The sequence below is a fragment of the Periplaneta americana genome, chromosome 5 (assembly GCF_040183065.1).
Source record: "Periplaneta americana isolate PAMFEO1 chromosome 5, P.americana_PAMFEO1_priV1, whole genome shotgun sequence".
Classification (NCBI taxonomy): Eukaryota; Metazoa; Arthropoda; class Insecta; order Blattodea; family Blattidae; genus Periplaneta; species Periplaneta americana.
The window spans coordinates 19,573,437-19,594,929 of record NC_091121.1 but is presented as its reverse complement, the minus strand read 5'-3'; the positions used below and the strand labels follow the sequence as shown (position 1 = coordinate 19,594,929).

General features: G+C 34.9%; 1 protein-coding gene across 1 annotated transcript in view; it reads left to right on the top strand.

The window, feature by feature from the left end:
• The first annotated feature begins 16,548 nt into the window (after nucleotides 1–16,548).
• Nucleotides 16,549–21,493, top strand: part of LOC138699509 (probable glutamate receptor) — a 27,574-nt gene continuing 22,629 nt past the window's right edge. Inside the window, exons 1-2 of the mRNA XM_069825450.1 lie at nucleotides 16,549–16,687; nucleotides 17,934–18,236. Of these exons, the coding sequence (XP_069681551.1) occupies nucleotides 16,655–16,687; nucleotides 17,934–18,236 (336 nt within the window). The 5' untranslated portion in view covers nucleotides 16,549–16,654. The remainder of the gene's footprint in view (nucleotides 16,688–17,933; nucleotides 18,237–21,493) is intronic.

Below are 21,493 nucleotides of genomic sequence, written 5' to 3'. Positions count from 1 at the left end.
GCCGCTTGAAAAGTTGAGTTTTTGAAAAAAAATATTACTACTCTGCTGTATTTTGATAAATTCCGTAAAAGTGATGATCAAACTGAAAATCGTAATATCGTATTTCCCTACAACATAAATGGATACACTACTTTTCTCTCCTCCTATACCTAGTAAAATGATTTGTTTACATATTGCACTAGTAACATCAAACTCCTGTAATGGAAGGGGGCAACATTGTTTCCGACTATAGCCAGGTTAATGTTAAAAATGTTGGTAAAAATAAAGTGATGTCCCTGTATTTATGTTATTATTACTTTGGTTTGAAAGAATTATTCTTCAGTGTCGTGTAATATTCCACGTTATGTTACTGTGTAATATTACGGACCTTATTTATTTGTGATATAAGTATGACTGGAGGTTGACAAAGTAATGTGTGAACCTTCATGACTTAAGCTCATTCTGTCTCAAGCACTGATATATATGGGTCACATTCCATTTTGTCTCATTAGTACTGAAGAGGATTGCCGCCATTTATTTATTGGGATTGATCCGCTCGTGTGAGGTGTAGAATCAATTAACATGGACATTGGCTGACTCCTCACCTGTGATGGAGCCTCACGGAACATACTTACAAGGACACTCAAGAACTGCAAAAGCGTTCAGTGAGCGAGAAAATGTCTAGCGAACGTAAAATCACCGAGCTTGTGAAAAAGTGCTTTGTTAGCTGCGAACGGCTCCTTGTGAACGGGTATGGAAAAGAGTTCAGTTAGCGAACATTTGAAGTGAGTCAAAATGAGTCCCGTTAACAGAAAAACTGTCGGTGAACGTAAATATGTTTAATAATAGGAAATTCACTCAGTGTAAGGAGATGTACCAGTGCTCCTATTAATAATAATAATAATAATAATAATAATAATAATAATAATAATAATAATAATAATAATAATAATAATAATAATAATTTATTTATTTAATCTGGCAGAGCTAAGGCCAGTAGGCCTTCTCTTCCGCCCAGCCAGACTCTAATTCTAATGGAATACAATTGGTTGCATAGTTATTAAATTAATATCTAGACCATAAAACAACATGAAAGTAAATAATGAAATTTGGATAAGTAATGTTAGTGTGACAATAATAAACATTGGTAAGAAATAGAGATGATGATGATAATAATAATAATAATAATAATAATAATAATAATAATAATGATAATAACAGTAATAATAATAATAATAATAATAACAATGAGATAATTTAAATATTTATTCTGTGATATATAACCATTAAACATTGAGAAATATGAAAGAGCTATTATTGTTAACAAGAATTGTTAGAAAAATATTTCATTAGTCTATTCTTAAATCGGTTTGATGTCTGACAGTCCCTGACATTACTCGGTAGGGAATTCCAAATCCGAGGAACAGCCACAGTGAAAGAAGATGAATATGAGAATGTTCGGTGGGAGGGAATGGATAATACTGAGGAGTGTTGTGATCCTGTGTCTAGGTTATGATGGGTGGATAAATTTTGAAAACGAGACGCAAGATAGACAGGAGTGGAGAAATGCAATATGTGAAAGAGAAGGGAAAGACAGTGGATTTTCCTACGATCTTCTAGGCGGAGCCAGGATAACATTTCAACTGATGGTGTTACGTGTTATTATTAGGGCCTATTATTATTATTATTATTATTATTATTATTATTATTATTGTTATTATTATTATTGTTATTATTATTGTTATTATTATTATTGTTATTACTGTTATTATTATTATTGTTATTATTATTATTATTATTGTTATTATTATTATTGTTATTATTATTATTGTTATTATTATTATTATTGTTATTATTATTATTATTATTATTATTATTATTATTATTATTATTATTATTATTATTATTATTATTGTTTACGGTAGAGTCTTTTATATGAAAAAGAAAAGAATATCGATTCTAAAATAAGTAATTTTGTAAAAGTTGTCGGCATTATCAATTCTGTTTTCAAACCTAATTTAGTGTCGACCTGGTTGGCAAGTTGGTATAGCACTAGCGCTCTATGCCCAAGGTTGCGGATTCGATCCCGGGTCAGGTCGATGGCATTTAAGTGTGCTTAAATAAAACATAACATTTTTTCACCTAATTTAGTACAGAAGCATATAAGATTAAAGGTGTACAACATTTTAGCACGACACACTTTAGTCTATGGATCAGAAGACTGGACTTTGACAAAAAAAAAAAAAAATGTTCAACATATAACTACCAACGAAATTAAATTCATGAAAATACAGCACGATACACATTTTGGGATAGAAATTTTGGAAAAATTGAATGTCTAACCTATATTAAATTTTCTTCAAATCTATAGAGTTAATTGGAAACAGCATGTCGAGATAATGGGCCAAATGCAGTGCAGCAGGCCACCGGCGTGGCTCAGTCGGTTAAGGCGCTTGCGTGCCGGTCTGAAGTTGCGCTCCGGCGCGGGTTCGATCCAGCTTGGGCTGATTACCTGGTTGGGTTTTTTCCGAGGTTTTCCCCAACCGTAATGTGAATGCAAGGTAATCTATGGCGAATCCTCGGTCTCATCTCGCTATCACCAATCTCATTGACGCTAAATAACCCAGTAGTTGATACAGCGTCGTTAAATAACCAACTTAAAAAAATGCAGTGCTACGTTACCGCCCTTCTGGACAACGATCTGTTGGAAAATCATTAAAAAGATGACAAGAGACCATTGAGACTGCAATAGACCACTAGGTCTAGTGCTTGAATTGGATTATGATGATGATGATGATGATGATGAGTATTATTATTATTATTATTATTATTATTATTATTATTATTTCAAAATTTTACTGCAATTACAATTTTAAAAGTAGACTATAAATCTTTTGAAACCACTATCCAGACCATCTCTTTCTTGGCCGGCCTACGCTTCTATGCCCCCTTCTCTTGCAGTTTTCAGTAATCTTTTGTCATTCATTCTAATTATATGGTTGTCCCACTCATTGTTTACAATCATATATTGGCTGAATTTTACATTTCTTTATTGTATCATTCGTTATATGATTTGTGCATGTTTTATTTTCTATCGTAATATTTTCATTTCGGCAGTTCCATTATATAGTTTCTATAGCTGCATTGTTGCTAATTACGTGTTAAGACGTCACGTACATTCGAACAGACCTACAGGGTGAAGCTACAGATTTTTTTGCGCAATACATTACCTGCTTTCTTAGATGACGTATTACTAGTGCCTCGCCGAGGACTGTACTTTATGTATGACGACATTCCCGCGAATTTTAGTCTTTGTGAATACAGGCGCCTTAATGCACATTTTCCAGGTCGCTGGATAGGTTGAGATGGACCAATAATTGCTCAGCCTCCACGCTCACCTGATTTAAAGGCATTGGACTTCTTTCTGTGGGTGTACTGAAAGTCTTTGGTGTAGCCTATTTTACTACTGTGGATGATGCTGAAATTCTTCATTAATTCATAAATTTAACACTTCCGGACCCGTGTTATAAATAGACAGTGGGTTTTCGGTCCCAGTGCTGAACATCGGATGTATGAATCAGTTACAGGAAGGTCATTGAACTTATTGCTACGCTCTCACCATACGCCAAGAGACCTGACATCTAGTCGCTGTGTAGGAACCGAACATCCGATGTTCGGTTACGAGCTTATGATCGCTTTTCCTTCTCTACATAATATAAGGAACGCATTCATGAAGTCTGCCACGTATTTTTGTTACACTCAATACAGTTCCGTATTCTCACTCGTCCTGGCGTTCTTCTTATTCCCTTTCATTTTACTCGGTTATTTAACATCATTTTATCAACTGCGAAGTCATCTGTAGTCGGTGGAATTAAGACAGCGATATTTTGTTGCGATTCACCTCACAGTTGGGAAAGCCTAGGAAGACTAAATAAGGAAATCAGCCCAAAATAGATTCGAACGTTCTTCCGCCCACAACCTGAGATTATCAGACCAGTAGATACTTAAACTATGCCTGAGGAGGTAGTTTTCTAAAGTAATTTTATAATTTATAGTTTTATATACTGATAACTTTCTTATTGTTTTGAGTTATTAATGTTAATTTGACAGTCTCTGAAAGCCACAAATAAATTACAAGTTTCAAACGCACTGCTTCCTTGTTGTTCCTTTGTGTCGAAGTTCAATTGTTCGTGTATAAGAACTTGGCATCGCAAGAGGAAAAGAGGACAGACTGTAATAAACAAACACATTATTCCAATATAATGATCCCCGTGTCTATTAATAGCTATGAAACTTAAAGGATACGTTAATAAAGGATTTTCACACCAATTACTGAGCTCCAAAACTTGGAAATGGGACATCATAATATTCGTTGTTGATACAGAATAACAAATTCTGTGTTTACTCCGTGCTTAGTTTTACAAGAACCATAATTATGCATATTGATTTCTGAGAGAACGACGGCTGCGAGAGATGTAAACAATATTCTTCATTGACAATAACAACTACTTTATTTTCTCTTATCAGAGTGGGCAACTTTCCCTCACTGACAATGCTCATTTTATTTACCGTCACACTATACGTGCATGGAGAATAATTAGGACCGTGTAGTTTAGAGCTTAAGATACACTTTCAAGAATGACTATGTAACAGCTGACAAACTACAAATTGGATCTCAACAGATATAAGAATACTCCTCTAAGGAGATGCAAATAAGAGAGTTGGTTGAAATTTCATTGCAATGTATTTTTACAACCATTAGGGTTTTCAAATATTTCGATGTTAAGCAAAATTCTAACATTGAAATTATTTTCAATGAAGTAATTTATAGAACATAAATTTTTTAATGTCGTATGAGTTCCATTTCTTTTCTTTTCTTTTTTTTTTTTTTTGGATTAAATTATGCGGAAGTTCCGGGTCTTAGTTCCAGCATATGTACCATATTTTCTCGAATATACTGCGCACTTTTTTCCGAAATACACAAGTAACAAATACGAGTGCACGGCGAATTCGAAAAGAAGTTGGCAACATTGCCCGATTTACCTACCGCGCAACTCCTAAGATGGTAGTACAAGCCATTATCGTTCCGCGAAAGTATTTTAATTGTTAAGACTGGCATTTGGATTAGCAGTACGTGTTAGGATGAAGTTAAAGTGTGATAAGTGTATAGTTTGTGCATCTTATATTTTCAGTTCTGAAAATGAGTACCACTAAAGATATGAGATTGCGATCCTTTACTTGCAGTGAAGAACTCAAAATTATCAAAGATGCGGAGCAACATCGAAATTGTGCTACAGCCTGTAAGTTTGATGTAACTGATTAAGCAAGACAACTGACATGCATGTGCATAGGATGGGTCTGAAGTGCATCCTGTACCAGGATAAAATTTATTGTTAACTGAACTTTACTTGTGTGTAATTATCTTTAATTTGTCGTGAATACAAAGTGGGGTGCGCGGCTTATTCGAGGAAGCGGGATATTCGAGAAAATACTGTATGTGGCTTTTCAAGTGACAAAGACGGTGCTGTGGTAAGTTTTCTCGCATCATTACTGTTTTCTTTGCCATCGTTGCATCAATGCTATATAGTCCCCACAATATTTGTCAGTACTAACCAGTATTATTACTGTTTCGGAAACACAGTAGATGAAAATAGAGAAGATAATTGTTAAATTTATAAGAATTTTCTGATTATATATGCGTGTTTCCAGAAAATACATCTTCAAACTACTGTAGAAACAGAATATATATATTAGCAATATGTGTATTTATTTAAGTCGAAATTGAATTTATGATAGTGATCAGCAAGTGCAATTGCAAGAAAATACCTTAAGAATTCTCCAAAACATTTAAGATATTGTGTAACATTACGTATAATCATAATTCCAGAGAAAAGCACAGAATAATCACACATCTTGTGTGCAGAAAGTTTAATCTGGAGGAGATATCAGAAGAAAATGCCATAATAACCAAGTGTCTGTGTATAGTGTTGTAACTTCAAAAATATGAAGAAGAGAATTTAATAGTAGACTACTTATAGTTGTTGTGTACATGAAGTGTAGCCTCTAGTAGACACACAAAATATTATTCTTGTTAATCAAACGTTCTGGTACAGAATCTGTAACTTTAAGTAGATGCAGAAGAGAATTTCATAGTAATAATAAGGATTGTGTACAAGTGTAGCCTAACCAGAAGAAAGTGTCATAATAATCAGATGTCATTTGTACAATATCAGATCTCGAGAAGATACCACAGTAATTTCTTATAAATAGTATGTGCAGCAAGAGAAGATACCAGGAGAACCAGCGACAAACTCACACTGTATTCGTTAGAGCTGGTTTAGTCAAAGAGAAGATTTTATGTCCTTAACTCTGTCAACGGAAATCAAACATTCTATATTCTGCTACTTCTTGTATACAGTAAGTGTAACTAGTAGAAAATTCAAGAAGGAAAATGTGAATATAATGTGTGCAATGCCTCAGTAAAGGTACCAGAAGAAAACTATGCAATAATAGTATAATTTATATAGTAAAAGTAACGGCAGGAGAAGATATCAGAAGTATGTGCGGCAAACATATTTCTTGTTGAATAAGGGAATAATGTCTGAGTTTCTAATGAATTATATAGGCCTACATTATGGACTTAAGCCAGAATTATGTGATACAATTGTAAACTAAGTACTAATTTTGTTCAGAGGAAAAGGAAACCAAAAGGACTTCTGAAAAAGTTTAATGGAAAAAATTAATGGAACTTTCATATTTAATATAATACATATTACTTACGTATGATGAGAGAGTAAAGTTTAATTATTGTTGCGATGCTATTAAAAATCTATATGAAAGATTTAAATCATATGTTTCCTGCATCAAAGTAAAACTATAAGGAATACCAAATCAAATAACATTTTGAATAATTACTTCATGAATTCATTAGAAATTTAATATTTATTATGTGTGCCAATAGTGACAAATAGAAGCATATTGTACATAAAGTTAAAAACTATATAAAAGAACAAGAAATTTTTCATGTTTCAGTTTCAATTTAAAATTCTGGGAATATAGGCTACATAGCATTAAGACTCTGAATAATAAAATTTGAAATTTGATAAAAAAACTGTCTTTCAAATGATAACATATCCAAATGTAAGTCCAGGAGATGAAGGTTGGACACCCGTCAGAGAAAAAGTACCTATTTATTGTCCTTCCATGGGGACAGGCCTGTGTCCTTTTCCTGTGATTGTGTCATGTTATCTCAGGCCTTGATGTTGCGCCATGCTCACCATAAGATTAGAAGTCCCGCAGCTTGTGAATGAAATGTAAAACAATACGAAAAGTAATGTTTGCAACTATGGAAATTCCTAGTGAGGACACTGAGGGGAACATGTTGGTGTTTTCGTGAGAGGAAGACAAATGTGGCTTGATATTTAAACTATGAATTACGTTGAATAAACATGAGTTGTCGATACAACCTGGACTTGCGTTCATCGAGCTAGTGAGTGACTTTGTGAACAATGCGAACTTGTGCAAGTGTTGCGTTTGTTTTGCTGTTAACGTGTTGTTGCTGTGTTAGTCTTCCCTCAGTCAAAGTAGTTGCCGCAATTCACCGCTACTTCAGCCCCGGCTGCGTGTTCTTCTTACATCCTCAAGGAAATGGTGAGTTAAATAATCGCTACAATATACCGGGTGTCTCAAAGATAGAAAGACAATATTTTCTGGAATGTTATTTAATTATTATTACACTCCAATTTTACAGAGAACCCTATTTTACCTGAGATAGGTATGTTAGGGTTATAAATACATAATCTATACTAATAATAAATCTGTAACCCAAATTTTTCTGGTACTTTTCGCTTTTCCAAAAATAATTGGTCCTAACATGTACAATTAACTATCCTGAAACCGAAAATCGTTTTTTTTTTATTTTTGTTTGTATGTCTGTCTGTCTGGATGTTTGTTACCTTTTCACGCGATAATGGCTGAACCGATTTATATGAAAATTGGAATATAAATTAAGTTCGTTGCAACCTAGATTTTAGGCTATATCGTCGCCTGAATGCACGAACTAGGTAACTCGAAATTTGCGTTCTGAGTTATCTCTTTTATAGCATAACAAAAATCGCACAAAATGTAATCCAGGATCTAGGTAACTGATCGAACGATACCGTCCACGCCTGTGGAGTAACGGTTAGCACGTCTAGCAGCGAAACCAGGTGGCCCGGGTTCGATTCCCGGTCGGGGCAAGTTACCTGGTTGAGGTTTTTTCCGGGGTTTTCCCTCAACCCAATACGAGCAAATGCTGGGTAACTTACGGTGTTGGACCCCGGACTCATTTCACCGGCATTATCCCCTTCATCTCATTCAGACGCTAAATAACCAAAGCTGTTGATAAAGCGTCGTAAAATAACCTAATTCAATTAAATAAAAAATCGAACGATACCAGCAACATCTATTTTCCAATATAACAAATAGGTAAAAGAAAACGAGACATATTCCTTAGTGCAATAAATAAGTAAATAGGTGATGTCACAAAATATGAAAAATCAAGTTACCTAGTTCTTGCATTCAGGCGACGATATGGCATTCAAAATAATTTATTTAAAAGGGGGTTATAAGGGGGCTTGAATTAAATAAATCGAAATATCTTCCTTATTATTGATTTTCATGAAAAATGTTACATAACAAACGTTTCTTTAAGAATTATTTCCGATAAGTTTTATTCTAGTAAAAGTTTGATAGGACTGATATTTAATGAGATAAATGAGTTTTAAAATTAAAATAACGATGCCACCTATTGGCCTGTAATGAAATGGAAACAAATGACTTCATCCATAAGGGGCCTTGGACAACAAAATCGAAAGCTATTAAACATAGTTTACAGAGAATGTTCCTGTGTTTGTATGAAGTAATATCGAAAGCTAATTATATGCAAGACTTTTAAAATAACAATATAATACATTTTCACCGCCACCTCAGATTATAGCGTTGTTGTTCCTGCAATAACTCCTATGTGCAAAATATAAAATTTTTGAGTAGGAAGAAAAAACACATTTATTAATTCCATGGCAATGGTACATAGGAGATCCTGAATTCTTACATTTTCGAAGGAAAGAAATATAATTACATATCACAATATATATGCTATATCACAATTTAAGTTATTTGAAGGGTTCAGAACCATAGTGGGCCAAGCGCCATTTACTGAAGACGTAAAAAACAAGGGTTAAAATTAAGTTTTTACCATAATTCAATGGAAACCTATAGCAAGTAATATAAAGACGTATACACATTAAAACTAAATGATATGTCAATCTTCTTTAAACTATGGTTGCATGTAATAACAATTAAGAAACATGTTAAAGGAATTGTCATTGTCTCTGGATCAAAATGATCGCACTTTAATTTTTTAAGTACAATTTAAATTAAGTAACATACTAAACGATTTATCCTTCTATCAAACACGAATGTTCCCTGGATCAAATGTCCTATTTTAATTATGTAATTACTTTATATCTATTTCTAACGGGTGCAGCGGAGCGCACGGGTACGGCTAGTAATAATAATAATAATAATAATAATAATAATAATAATAATAATAATAATAATAACTTAATAATAATAATAATATTAATATTAATAATATGATATTGATTAATAAAGTCTCCTATTGAATTAGTCTTACGTTTCAATTATGAAATTAATACAATTTTACACATCTATATATTCAGCAAGCATGTACAAAGTTTTATAACTTATACACATGAATGAATGAAATGCAACGAGATGAAATTAAATACTAAAATACAGTCTTAACAAGTTTCATGAAATGTATGCTATGTTATAACCTAAGCAAATAACTAATCCTAATATTCACTAGAATGTAGTTTAAATTTCTGTGGGTTGAAATCTCTGAAGACGTTACACAGTTTTCCGTTAAACAATGTTGTTACAAGCAGTTTTTAAATTTTATACAACACATTTATCGTGAATCTATTTTAAATTATTATTCCAATTTATTTCTATCAACTGTTAATTTAACACACACACAAACAGAGTAACAGCAGAAATAAGCCAGAAAAAAAATACACAACAATAAACTAGCAACCCTAAAGACACGACAGACAACAACATACACCACGAAACACAAATTCCACCCAACAATATTCAACACAACACACATAACATTCAACCATGTTATTTAATTAAAAAACACAAGAAACAAAATGTTTCAGGCTTCTAACTCGATTTACTTCAGATATCAAATAGGTAAACATCGTTTGTGATTAGGCAGTGTGTTGGTGTACATCTTACGTATTGGACATCTGTTTACTATCTGGCATCGAACTGTTAAACTTATAACATGTCGCGGAATCAGAGAATAGCTCTTCATACACTGTCTAGTCACTCTTATTAGGTAAAATTATGCAATCGTTGAGCGATAAGAAACTATGCATGGGGAATGTCTTGTCTGGAAGTAACATTAAATGTACCCTTTCGCTTCTTTAAGTCTTCCAACTGTCATTATTTGGGCTGGGTTTTATCAAATTCAGAGAATTAAAACTTTTAAAATATCTGAAATAGGATTGTGGGGGCTTAAATGGCATAACTATTTCTTCACTTTGTTGCTACTACCTTACTTACTTACTGACTTTTAAGGAACCCTCAGGTTCATTGCCGCCTTCATATAAGCCCGCCATTGGTCCCTATCCTGAGCAAGATTAATCCAGTCTCTATCATCATATCCCACCTCCCTCAAATCCATTTTAATATTATCCTCCCATCTACGTCTCGGCCTCCCTAAAGGTCTTTTTCCCTCCGGCCTCCCAACTAACACTCTATATGCATTTCTGGATTCGCCCATACTTGCTACATGCCCTGCCCATCTCAAACGTCTGGATTTAATGTTCCTAATTACGTCAGGTGAAGAATACAATGCGTGCAGTTCTGTGTTGTGTAACTTTCTCCATTCTTCTGTAACTTCATCCCTCTTAGCTCAAATATTTTCCTAAGCACCTTAATCTCAAACACCCTTTACCTATGTTCCTCTCTCAAAGTGGGAGTCAAAGTTTCACAACCATACAGAACAACCGGTAATATAACTGTTTTATCAATTCTAAGTTTCAGATTTTTTGACAACAGAGTGGATGATAAAAGCTTCTCAACCGAATAATAACAAGCATTTCCCATATTTATTCTGTGTTTAATTTCCTCCCGAGTTTCATTTATATTTGTTACTGTTGCTCGAAGATATTTGAACTTCTCCACCTCTTCAAACACAATAATTAATTTGTCGTCTATTTTTGAGACATCCTGTATAATGTACACACTTAGGCTACCTGATTATACATGTTACATAATGTTTAACTTTCGAAAGGTACTAAAAAAAAAAGTAAGAAGTTTTACATACAGAATGAAATTCATATCAATTTATGGGGTTTGAAGAGTAGGTTGTAACACGTGCAGAATGGAGGTTAGCCATTCTACACAGTACTAAAAAAAATTTTTGTAATGTATTTTATCCTGTCTTTTTGGGCACTCTCTTGTTGCAGTTTTTATGCCAAGAAACGCAATAGCCGAATGGATAGCGACGACATACGTTTCTAATAATGAAGTCTTAGGACTAAATCTGTAATAGTAGAGTAATTTATAAGTATAGAACTCTATAGACTCCCTCCTCCAAATGCAACTCGGATTATTGCATTTTCTATTGCATAAATCCAGAAACTTCTGGCTAGATTTCTGTAAAAGGAATGAAGATTTAATCTCTCTTCCAAAGCCGTCCTGGGTAAGTTTTTGCTAATTATTCCCCTTGCTGAGCCAAATAATGATTTTCTACTATGTTGATCATATTTTAATAGGATAATAATAATAATCCGTGGCGCTACAGCCCATGAAGGGCCCAGACCGAACAGCCGGCTGCTGGCCTCATGTCCACATGCCTAAGCAGAGGTGGACGATCATCCAACCAGAATGGAGGTATCGTATGGTTAGCACGGTGATCCCTCCAGCCGTTATAGCTGGCTTTCGCAACCGGATTTCGCTATCTATCGTAGCTCCCCAAGTGCATCACGATGCTGGGTGGGCACCGGTCCCATACACTGACCGAAATTTCATGAGAAAATTTCTTCTCCCATCAGGACTCGAACCAGCGCGCATTCCGTAACGCGCATTCCTAGGCACGATGCCTTAGACCACGACGCCACGGCGCGGGACTTAATAGGATAATTCTACTTTAAATTAAAACCGGAAAGAATGTTTTAATTTAAATAAATTAACAATTATCAACAGTAATAATTTAGGAAAGAACTTAAAAATTTCAGAATATACAGAGTGTTTCAAAAATACGGGGCATAATTTCAGGTATGTATTTTCCACATGTAGACAATAAAAATAGTTCATTACAACATGTGTCCGGAAATGCTTCATTTCCGAGTTATGGCCTTCACAACATTGAAATTCACCGGAACGTTTTTCTTTCCGCAGGTCGTTGTCATTACAGAATATGTTCAAAATGTCCACCTTCTGCTTGAATACAGATCTCACATCGATGTCTCATTGACCTGCGAACAAGATCCCAAACTCCAGGAGTATTGCGTATGTCCTCAAATATGATAAGGATACAATTGATACTCTTTCAACAGTCTCTAGATAGTCGTATGAGGAACATTGACTTGCAACGCTACCCTTCGTGTGCTGATAGAAGGAGTCATGTTCACAGCCTCCAGAATCTCCTCCTGTACTTCTGGAGTTGTAGATTTGGTCGTCCCCTTCCCAAACCAGGAGAGTTAAATTTTCCATACTCGCACAGACGATAATGGAGACGTACAAATGTCTTCCGATCTGGACATTGTCGCTGTGGGTACCTCTCCTGGTACAAACGACGAGCCAGCGCAGCATTGCCGTCCGCCTTACCGTACATGAAGTGTATCTCTGCCAGCTCTTGATTTGAATACATGTCGCACAGTCTAACGCCTACACAACACTGAATGTAACCTTCGCCTCGGAATGAACTGTCAGAGTGCCCTCTTAATGTCTCCTTTGACGGCAACGACCTGCGGAAAGAAAAACGTTCCGGTGAATTTCAATGTTGTGAAGGCCATAACTCGGAAATAAAGCATTTCCGGACACATGTTGTAATGGACTATTTTGATTGTCTACATGTGGGAAATACATACCAGAAATTATGCCCCGTATTTTTTAAACACCCTGTATAATATTGAGCCATTATATTCAGGTGAAAATTTAAGTAGTCCCATTGAATGGAGCTATTTATTTTCTAGCACACTTTCGAAGAATATAACTTTCAGACAAGGATTCTGTTTCGTAATGACCTAGAGGAAACGATCAATTGATATGTAGGGTAGTGAACAGTTGTTAGTTTCTTGTCTCTGGTGATATCGTTTTTTATGTAGAAAATACCATAGTTCAGTAATGTCAGTCGTCCTATCGTTTATTCACTGTGGGTCAGAGTTGAAAGTAATGTAGTCTGCAAACGAGTTACAATTCTTGTACTTCTGACATATTCTCAATACAGGCGAACTCGTTTTTAACATAATACGTATGTTATTAAGTTTTGACAAAATGTTAAGTGCAAAGTTTTCATTGATTGAAATACAGAGACATCATTTTGTTTTTACTTGCATTTTTATTGTACCTGCATTTCTGAATGTACTTCACTCTCACCCCTTCACTAATGTCCTTGCTCCCGTCAGACACACAAACTTACGGCCGCTGTTGCATTCGAAGTCTTCAAGCAGTGAAGTAAACACTGCAGTGTATAGTGTGTTTCAGAAATATGATTGCGTTTTCTATAGAAGAAAGAACCTATATTAATAATATCGTACTAAAAAATTATATTCAAGAAACGATAAATTCAATTTCAGAGAATATGCTTCAAAATGTTTTTAATAATATGCGTATTGAATTGAAGCCTGCATTGTAATGAACGGCAACCATTTTCAGCAACTTGTTTAAAAATTCAGATTAGCTTTTTTAGAATTGAGGTGGCTAGAAGCAAAGGAATGCTAGTGACATTTGTAATAACATGAGTTAATGCATCCAGTGTAAGCAAAAGTATCTAAAATTTTAGTGGCAAAGGGATATTTTAATCGCATCACACATTAAAATTTAATTAAAAAATTTCACCGATTTTACGAAAGCTTAAATATTTAAACCCCATTTTCTCAAAAGTAACTTAAGTGCACTTACAGCCCTTTACTTATGACCCCCTCAATTTAAATGCACTCTCTATATTGTATGATAACATCAATAATTAATATGCTAAACAAAGTAGACATTACATGACGAACATAGCCGCCTGAAAAGTTGAGTTTTTGAAAAAAAAAATGTTACTACTCTACTGTATTTTGATAAATTCCGTAAAAGTGATGATCAAACTGAAAATCGTAATATCGTATTTCCCTACAACATAAATGGATACACTACTTTTCTCTCCTCCTATAGCTAGTAAAATTATTTGTTTACATATTGCACTAGTAACATCAAACTCCTGTAATGGAAGGGGGAAACAGTGTTTCCGAGTATAGCCAGGTTAATGTTAAAAATGTTGGTAAAAATAAAGTGATGTCCCTGTACAAGTGCGGTCCTTACAAATGTGAATCCTTCCGTGAATAAAATCCGTCGAATTTAAATAAATCAGCACCATCCATTATTGCACTATTTTCCATTTCATGTTCTCACTTTTGTCTTGTCGCTAATGATTTGTAGTAATTTTATTTTTCGTAGACTGCGAAGAGTAAGTGTTTAGAAAACTGTGGAAATTGTAGTGTATCAATAAAAGTCAATCATGGACACCATAATCTACGAGTAATTAACATAAAGTCATAATATTAATCAATATAATTTTCCTTTGCGTCACCCTACCTCATTACATCCTGGCTTACTTGTCCTATGAGTGATGAGTCTAGGGTCTAGGGTTTTTCGTCATAAACATTTCGTCAACGCAGTGGTTTGTCACAGTTTGTTGTCGCAAAGATAACGTCACATAATGACGATACGTCACAGTACCAGATTCGTCACAAGAATATCCATTTTCCGTCGTTTAAACTTTCGATACATTTGCCAGAAATGATCACTAGTTAATTCAGGAGATAGAAATGTTTTGCGAGACTATAAGGATGAAAACATATAATTTATACTTTGGGAAGCTTTGCAATGATATAAAAATAAAAACTTCAGAAGTATTTTGAGGTCCTATAAAAATAAAACCATTGAAACTTTTTCGATGCTATTAAAACAGAAACCATGGAAACGTTTTGTTATACTACAAAAATAAAGCATACAAATTAAACCTTGGGAACGCTTTGCGATAATATAAAAATAAAAACCTTGGAAGTATTTTGAGGTACTATAAAAATAAAACCATGGAAACGTTTTGCGATGCTATTAAAATAGAAACCATGGAAACGTTTTGTGATACTACAAAAATAAAAGCATAAAAATTAAACCTTGGGAATGATTTGCGATAATGTAAAAATAAAAACATTGGAAGTATTTTGAGGTACTATAAAAATAAAACCAAGGAAACGTTTTGCGATGCTATTAAAATAGAAACCATGGAAACGTTTTGTGATAGTACAAAAATAAAAGCATAAAAATTAAACTTTGGGAATGATTTGCGATAATGTAAAAATAAAAACATTGGAAGTATTTTGAAGTACTATAAATATAAAACCATGGAAACGTTTTGCGATGCTATTAAAATAGAAACCATGGAAACGTTTTGTGATAGTACAAAAATAAAAGCATAGGAATTAAACCCTTGGAACACTATGCGATAATATAAAAATAAAAACCTTGGAAGTATTTTGAGGTACTATAAAAATAAAACCATGGTAATATTTTGTAATGCTATAAAAATTAGATCAGAGCAATGTTTTGCGATAATATTAAAATAAAAACAATAGTATTATTTTGTGTTGTTATTAAAACAATGGATATGTTTCTCTACACTCTAAAAATAAAATCCACTAAAATGTTTTGAAATACAAGTAAAACAATGGGAATGTGTTACGAGATTATAGCAATGAAATCATAGAAATGTCTTGCAACGCTACGAAAATAAAACTATGAAAATACTGTGAGACACTATAAAAATAAAAACCATTCAAAAGTTTTGCGATACTCTAAATAGAAAAACCAAGGAAAAGTTTTGAGATATTATAAAGACCTTAGAATTATTTTGCGATACTTTAAAGGTAAAATATATGTTAAATAAAATGAGTTATAGTGGGCACCCTCGCCTAACACCCCCATTAATTTATGTTGTTAATTTACCTGGACCTTTTCCTTTGTCAATGCATATATTGGTATTAAGATACATGCTACGTTTTGTTCTTATTAGATGTTACGGGTATCCTCTTTTTCCGTTATTTCCATAATTTTGATCTGTTCACTCTATCAAAAGCCTTCTCATAATCGATTAATAATAAGTGTGTTTCTAGGTTATATGCTCTTCTTTTTTTCAATTATCTGGTTTATGGTGAAGATACAATATCGCTTTTCCTTATTTTCAGGCCTCCATCAGCTGGAAGTCATTACTGAACACATGGCACAGCTTTCAAACGAATTCTGTGCAAGCGGAATTTTGTTTTCACTTCAGAACAAAACAGAAGTGATTTTAGCTTGCAATAAACCTCGTCCTTTGTTCGTCCTTAATTCCATGGACTCTAAACAATTGCGGCTCTTCCTTTCAGTAAGTAAGGCATAAATCATACTATTTCAATACACATTAAAATGTTTATATGAATTATTGGTCCAAGCAAATGTTACACTGCATTAGTATCCTCTACAAGTACACTGAGGAGTCAGTAACCACTAGAAGAAAGTAATATCTAGGTTTCAAATTGATGGATATGTGACCAAGCAGCACAAGTGAAACAAAGAAGCAGCAGTTGCAAGATGGTGGCACCTCTGATTAAGTATATAATTATCAAGCAGCTCTTTGTTGTGTGATTTTTCTAGGAAAAAGGTCTAGCAGCAAATTATATTCATAAAAATAATCCTGTCCGCCTATGGTGAACATTGCCTGTCTCTTTAAGCTATGAATAAAATTGGATGTAGAATTCTCTGAAGGGATGAAAAGTATCAAACATCGAGTCGGCTGGCCAATGGGGATTGTCACGGAGGCAAATGTACAGCGGGTTGGCAACTTGATCCGAGCAGACATGATTCTTGGGTACACCACTACAAGCCTGACGGTTAGCGCGTCTAGCCGCGAAACCAGGTGGCCCGGGTTCGATTCCCGGTCGGGGCAAGTTACCTGGTTGAGGTTTTTTCCGGGGTTTTCCCTCAACCTAATATGAGCAAATGCTGGATAACTTTCGGTGTTGGACCCCGGACTCGTTTCACCGGCATTATCACCTTCATCTCATTCAGACGCTAAATAACCTAAGATGTTGATAAAGCGTCGTAAAATAACCTACAGAAAAAAAACACGAGATCTTATTTATCCCATTAGAGGCATAACATTTCTTCTGTAGATGGACACTAATTTTTGTACGGAGTGTTGTTTATTGAAATGACAGAACCATTTTCTTGCAATGTTTTATGCAATATCGCAATACATGACACAAATATTTCGAGCCGCCTCCGCTGCCTTTTCTTCTTTATTAAAATAAAACAGAAGAATATGTCGGGAAGCATTTATTTTTTTCCTCCTGTCACTCCATTTTCCTTAGCCCACAAACAGCATAATATTATTCAAATCTGCAAAATGCAAGATGTATTTAAAAAGCACAGTACTCGAAACAAATGACAAATGAAAATAAAATGACAAACGATAAACTGTCTCCTAACAACGCAGTGTTGTGACGACGAACAAAAACGTTACGAACTTCTGCATGAACGTAATATTTGAAAGTCTGTACAAATGTATTTTTTATAGCAACTCCAATTTTGGAACAACATTCATTGCATTAATTATGTGACATAAAATTCAGTTTGTAGGGGACACGGAGTTTTCGAAAAGCATCTGGCTTCTATTCCTGGACTCTGGACTTCTCTTGGAGGAGATCTTCACCGGAATCAACATCCCATTTGACTGCGAGTTCCTTGTAGCTCGTCCAGAAGAGGACCTGTTCTTCAAACTGACCGAGGTGTATAGGGTGGGGCCGACACTACCCCTAAAGACATTCAATTTTGGTAATTGGACTCCACTACACGGTCTTATATGGCCCTGGGAAGGTTTCTACCAACGGAGGTATAGTTTGTGTGGCCTCACTCTGAAAACGGCGCTGGTGAAAGTAAGATTTCGCAATGTTTACGAGTGTACTTAATGTATTTGGTAAAATATTCAATGGCTTAAAGTAGTGAACAGATCCAAGTTCAAAGGCTCCATTAAAGGTGTTTATGTTTGGATTCGATGTAAGAGATGAGAAGTGCCAGTATATTATAAGATATATGGAACAGCTTTTAAATGGGTTATAGCAGAATTTTTTTGATGTTTCGAAAATAGGAACCACATTAAGAAACTTAAACATTTCTGCAATCTACACACAAATTTGAACTCCAGGACTTCTGTCTAAATTCAATGTATGTATGTGTGTGTGTGTGTGTGTGTGTGTGTGTGTGTGTGTGTGTGTGTATATATATATAGTAAATTTTTATACTGAACAACAATGTAGTTTATTCTTCCAACAATAACTCTTCACTTTCTACAATTTAATTTCACTCCCGTCAACAATGGGATTTGCTCTCCACACAGTAGCACAGTATTCGTTAGTGCACTCCACTGACGACAATGACAATTTACTTGGACTATTACGAACAACAATGAACTGTTAATCTTAACTAATATTCACAAAGCACTATTTAGAACACAGAACTGTCAGTTCTCAGTTCACAGCTCGTTTGTCTTGGCTAGTTCTTCTAGCTCAGTCACTCGCGTTCACAGAATCTCGAACCCCAGACCTTCAGAGACGATCCGCTGAACTTCGAACTCAGGTCCCCCAACTGCGGTCCACTGCACTCGAACTCCGGGCTTCAGACTCCACAGTTACGGATACAAGTCGCGCTCTGGTCTCGAAGCTGGCTTCACTGCCACACAAGACTGGCTGCTTGCTGTCCACTGGCTGTAACAACACTGGCTTGCTGACTGACTTTCACTTGAGTCTTCTCTTTTATACCCACAGCGACGTAGCCGAGAAAGTACGAGTTCTGGATATTTCCAAGCGTGTGTCCATTCTCGAATCATCCGGATATCTCTTCTCTCTGCCGCAGTCGCTCTTTCCCCTTTCACCCCACAGCACATGCCCCAGGAAGCAGATGCGCGCGCAACCTGCCCGTCACGGCCTACTTAGCCCTTCCTTCTCACGTGGCTGTCACAATATATATCACAAAATTGCTTTGTATTACTTACTTACAAATGGCTTTTAAGGAACCCGAAGGTTCATTGCCGCCCTCGCATAAGCCCGCCATCGGTCCCTATCCTGTGCAAGATTAAGCCAGTCTCTATCATCATACCCCACCTCCCTCAAATCCATTTTAATATTATCCTCCCGTCTACGTCTCGGCCTCCCTAAAGGTCTTTTTCCCTCTGGTCTCCCAACTAACACTCTATATGCATTTCTGGATTCGCCCATACGTGCTACATGCCCTGCCCATCTCAAACGTCTGGATTTCAAGTTCCTAATTATGTCAGGTGAACAATACAATGCGTGCAGTTCTGTGTTATGTAACTTTCTCCATTCTCCTGTAACTTCATCCCGCTTAGCCCCAAATATTTTCCTAAGCACCTTATTCTCAAACACCCTTAACCTATGTTCCTCTCTCAGAGTGAGAGTCCAAGTTTCACAGCCATATAGAAGAACCGGTAATATAACTGTTTTATAAATTCTAACTTTCAGATTTTTGGAGAGCAGACTGGATGATAAGAGCTTCTCAACCGAATAATAACACGCATTTCCCATATTTATTCTGCGTTTAATTTCCTCCCGAGTGGCATTTATATTTGTTACTGTTGCTCCAAGATATTTGAATTTTTCCACCTCTTCGAAGGATAAATCTCCAATATTTATATTTCCATTTCGTACAATATTCCCGTCACGAGACATAATCATATACTTTGTCTTTTCGGGATTTACTTCCAAACCGATCGCTTTACTTGCTTCAAGTAAAATTTCCGTGTTTTCCCTAACCGTTTGTGTATTTTCTCCTAACATATTCACGTCATCTGCATAGACAAGAAGCTGATATAGCCCCTTCAATTCCAAACCCTGCCTGTTATCCTGAACTTTCCTAATGGCATATTCTAAAGCGAAGTTAAAAAGTAAAGGTGATAGTGCATCTCCCTGCTTTAGCCCGCAGTGAATTGGAAAAGGATCAGATAGAAACTGACCTATACGGACTCTGCTGTATGTTTCACTGAGACACATTTTAATTAATCGAACTAGTTTCTTGGGAATACCAAATTCAATAAGAATATCATATAATACTTCCCTCTTAACCGAGTCATATGCCTTTTTGAAATCATTGCTTTGTATTATTTCATTAAAATACGCCATATGTAAATAATTTTATTAAATTCTGGATTATGTGACTAAAATATATACTAAAATTGGTATGCGACTTGAGTAGAAGGAATATTATTATATTACGTAACAAATTACAGCAAACTTAAAAATTAATTAAGAAATGAAAAGTAGGTTACAGTATAATCAAAATTAATGTCAGTGTTATGTAAATTAGTCACAAAGGATAAAGAAACGCTTTTAGGTACTGATTACTTCACATAAAATACACTCAAAGTTAGATAAGTAAAATAAGAAATGAATAGTATATTCAAATTTTATTACGTTACTTTAAAATGTAAAGGCCTATATTGGATCAAGTCATATCCTGTTGCGAACTAATTATCGGCACCTAACATTAAATGCAATCAGAGAGAGAGAGAGAGAGATGTAAAGAAAAATAAATCGTCTGGCCTTAATTAAGGATGACCACGAGGATCCGGAAATTAAGAGCAATAATATAATGTAATAATAAAGCACCGTTAGAGAGAGAAGAATCCAAAAAGATAGCTGCCCTTGGAAAAGGGGTACCGAGCGGTAACAGCACCTAAGTCAACAATATTCTATTTTTAATTTTATTTTTATTTTATTTCATTTTTATTTACTTTTAGGGGCAGCTATCCTCGACATGAATAATTTATTTTTCATATACAGAACTGTACTAATGGTTATTTACAATTAACAAGGAATGTCTTAAAACATTAATGACTATATCTTGAAGTTCCAAAAGATCAATCTTGAGATAGTGCCCCTTGCACCAAAGAGCAAGCCAATTACTTCCCATCAACAAACGGGTATGTCATATCATAAAAAAAGAAGATGACCTTAAAATAAAAAAGCATTACTTAATTTTTTCGTTAAAATTAGCTAATGGCATATTCTTAATTAAGATCTTCCGAGTGGAATAAATGAAATTTTATAATAAACAGGGAATCTTTAAGAATTTGGGTCATGATTATCTGAATTTGAAAAAATGGAATTGATAAATAACT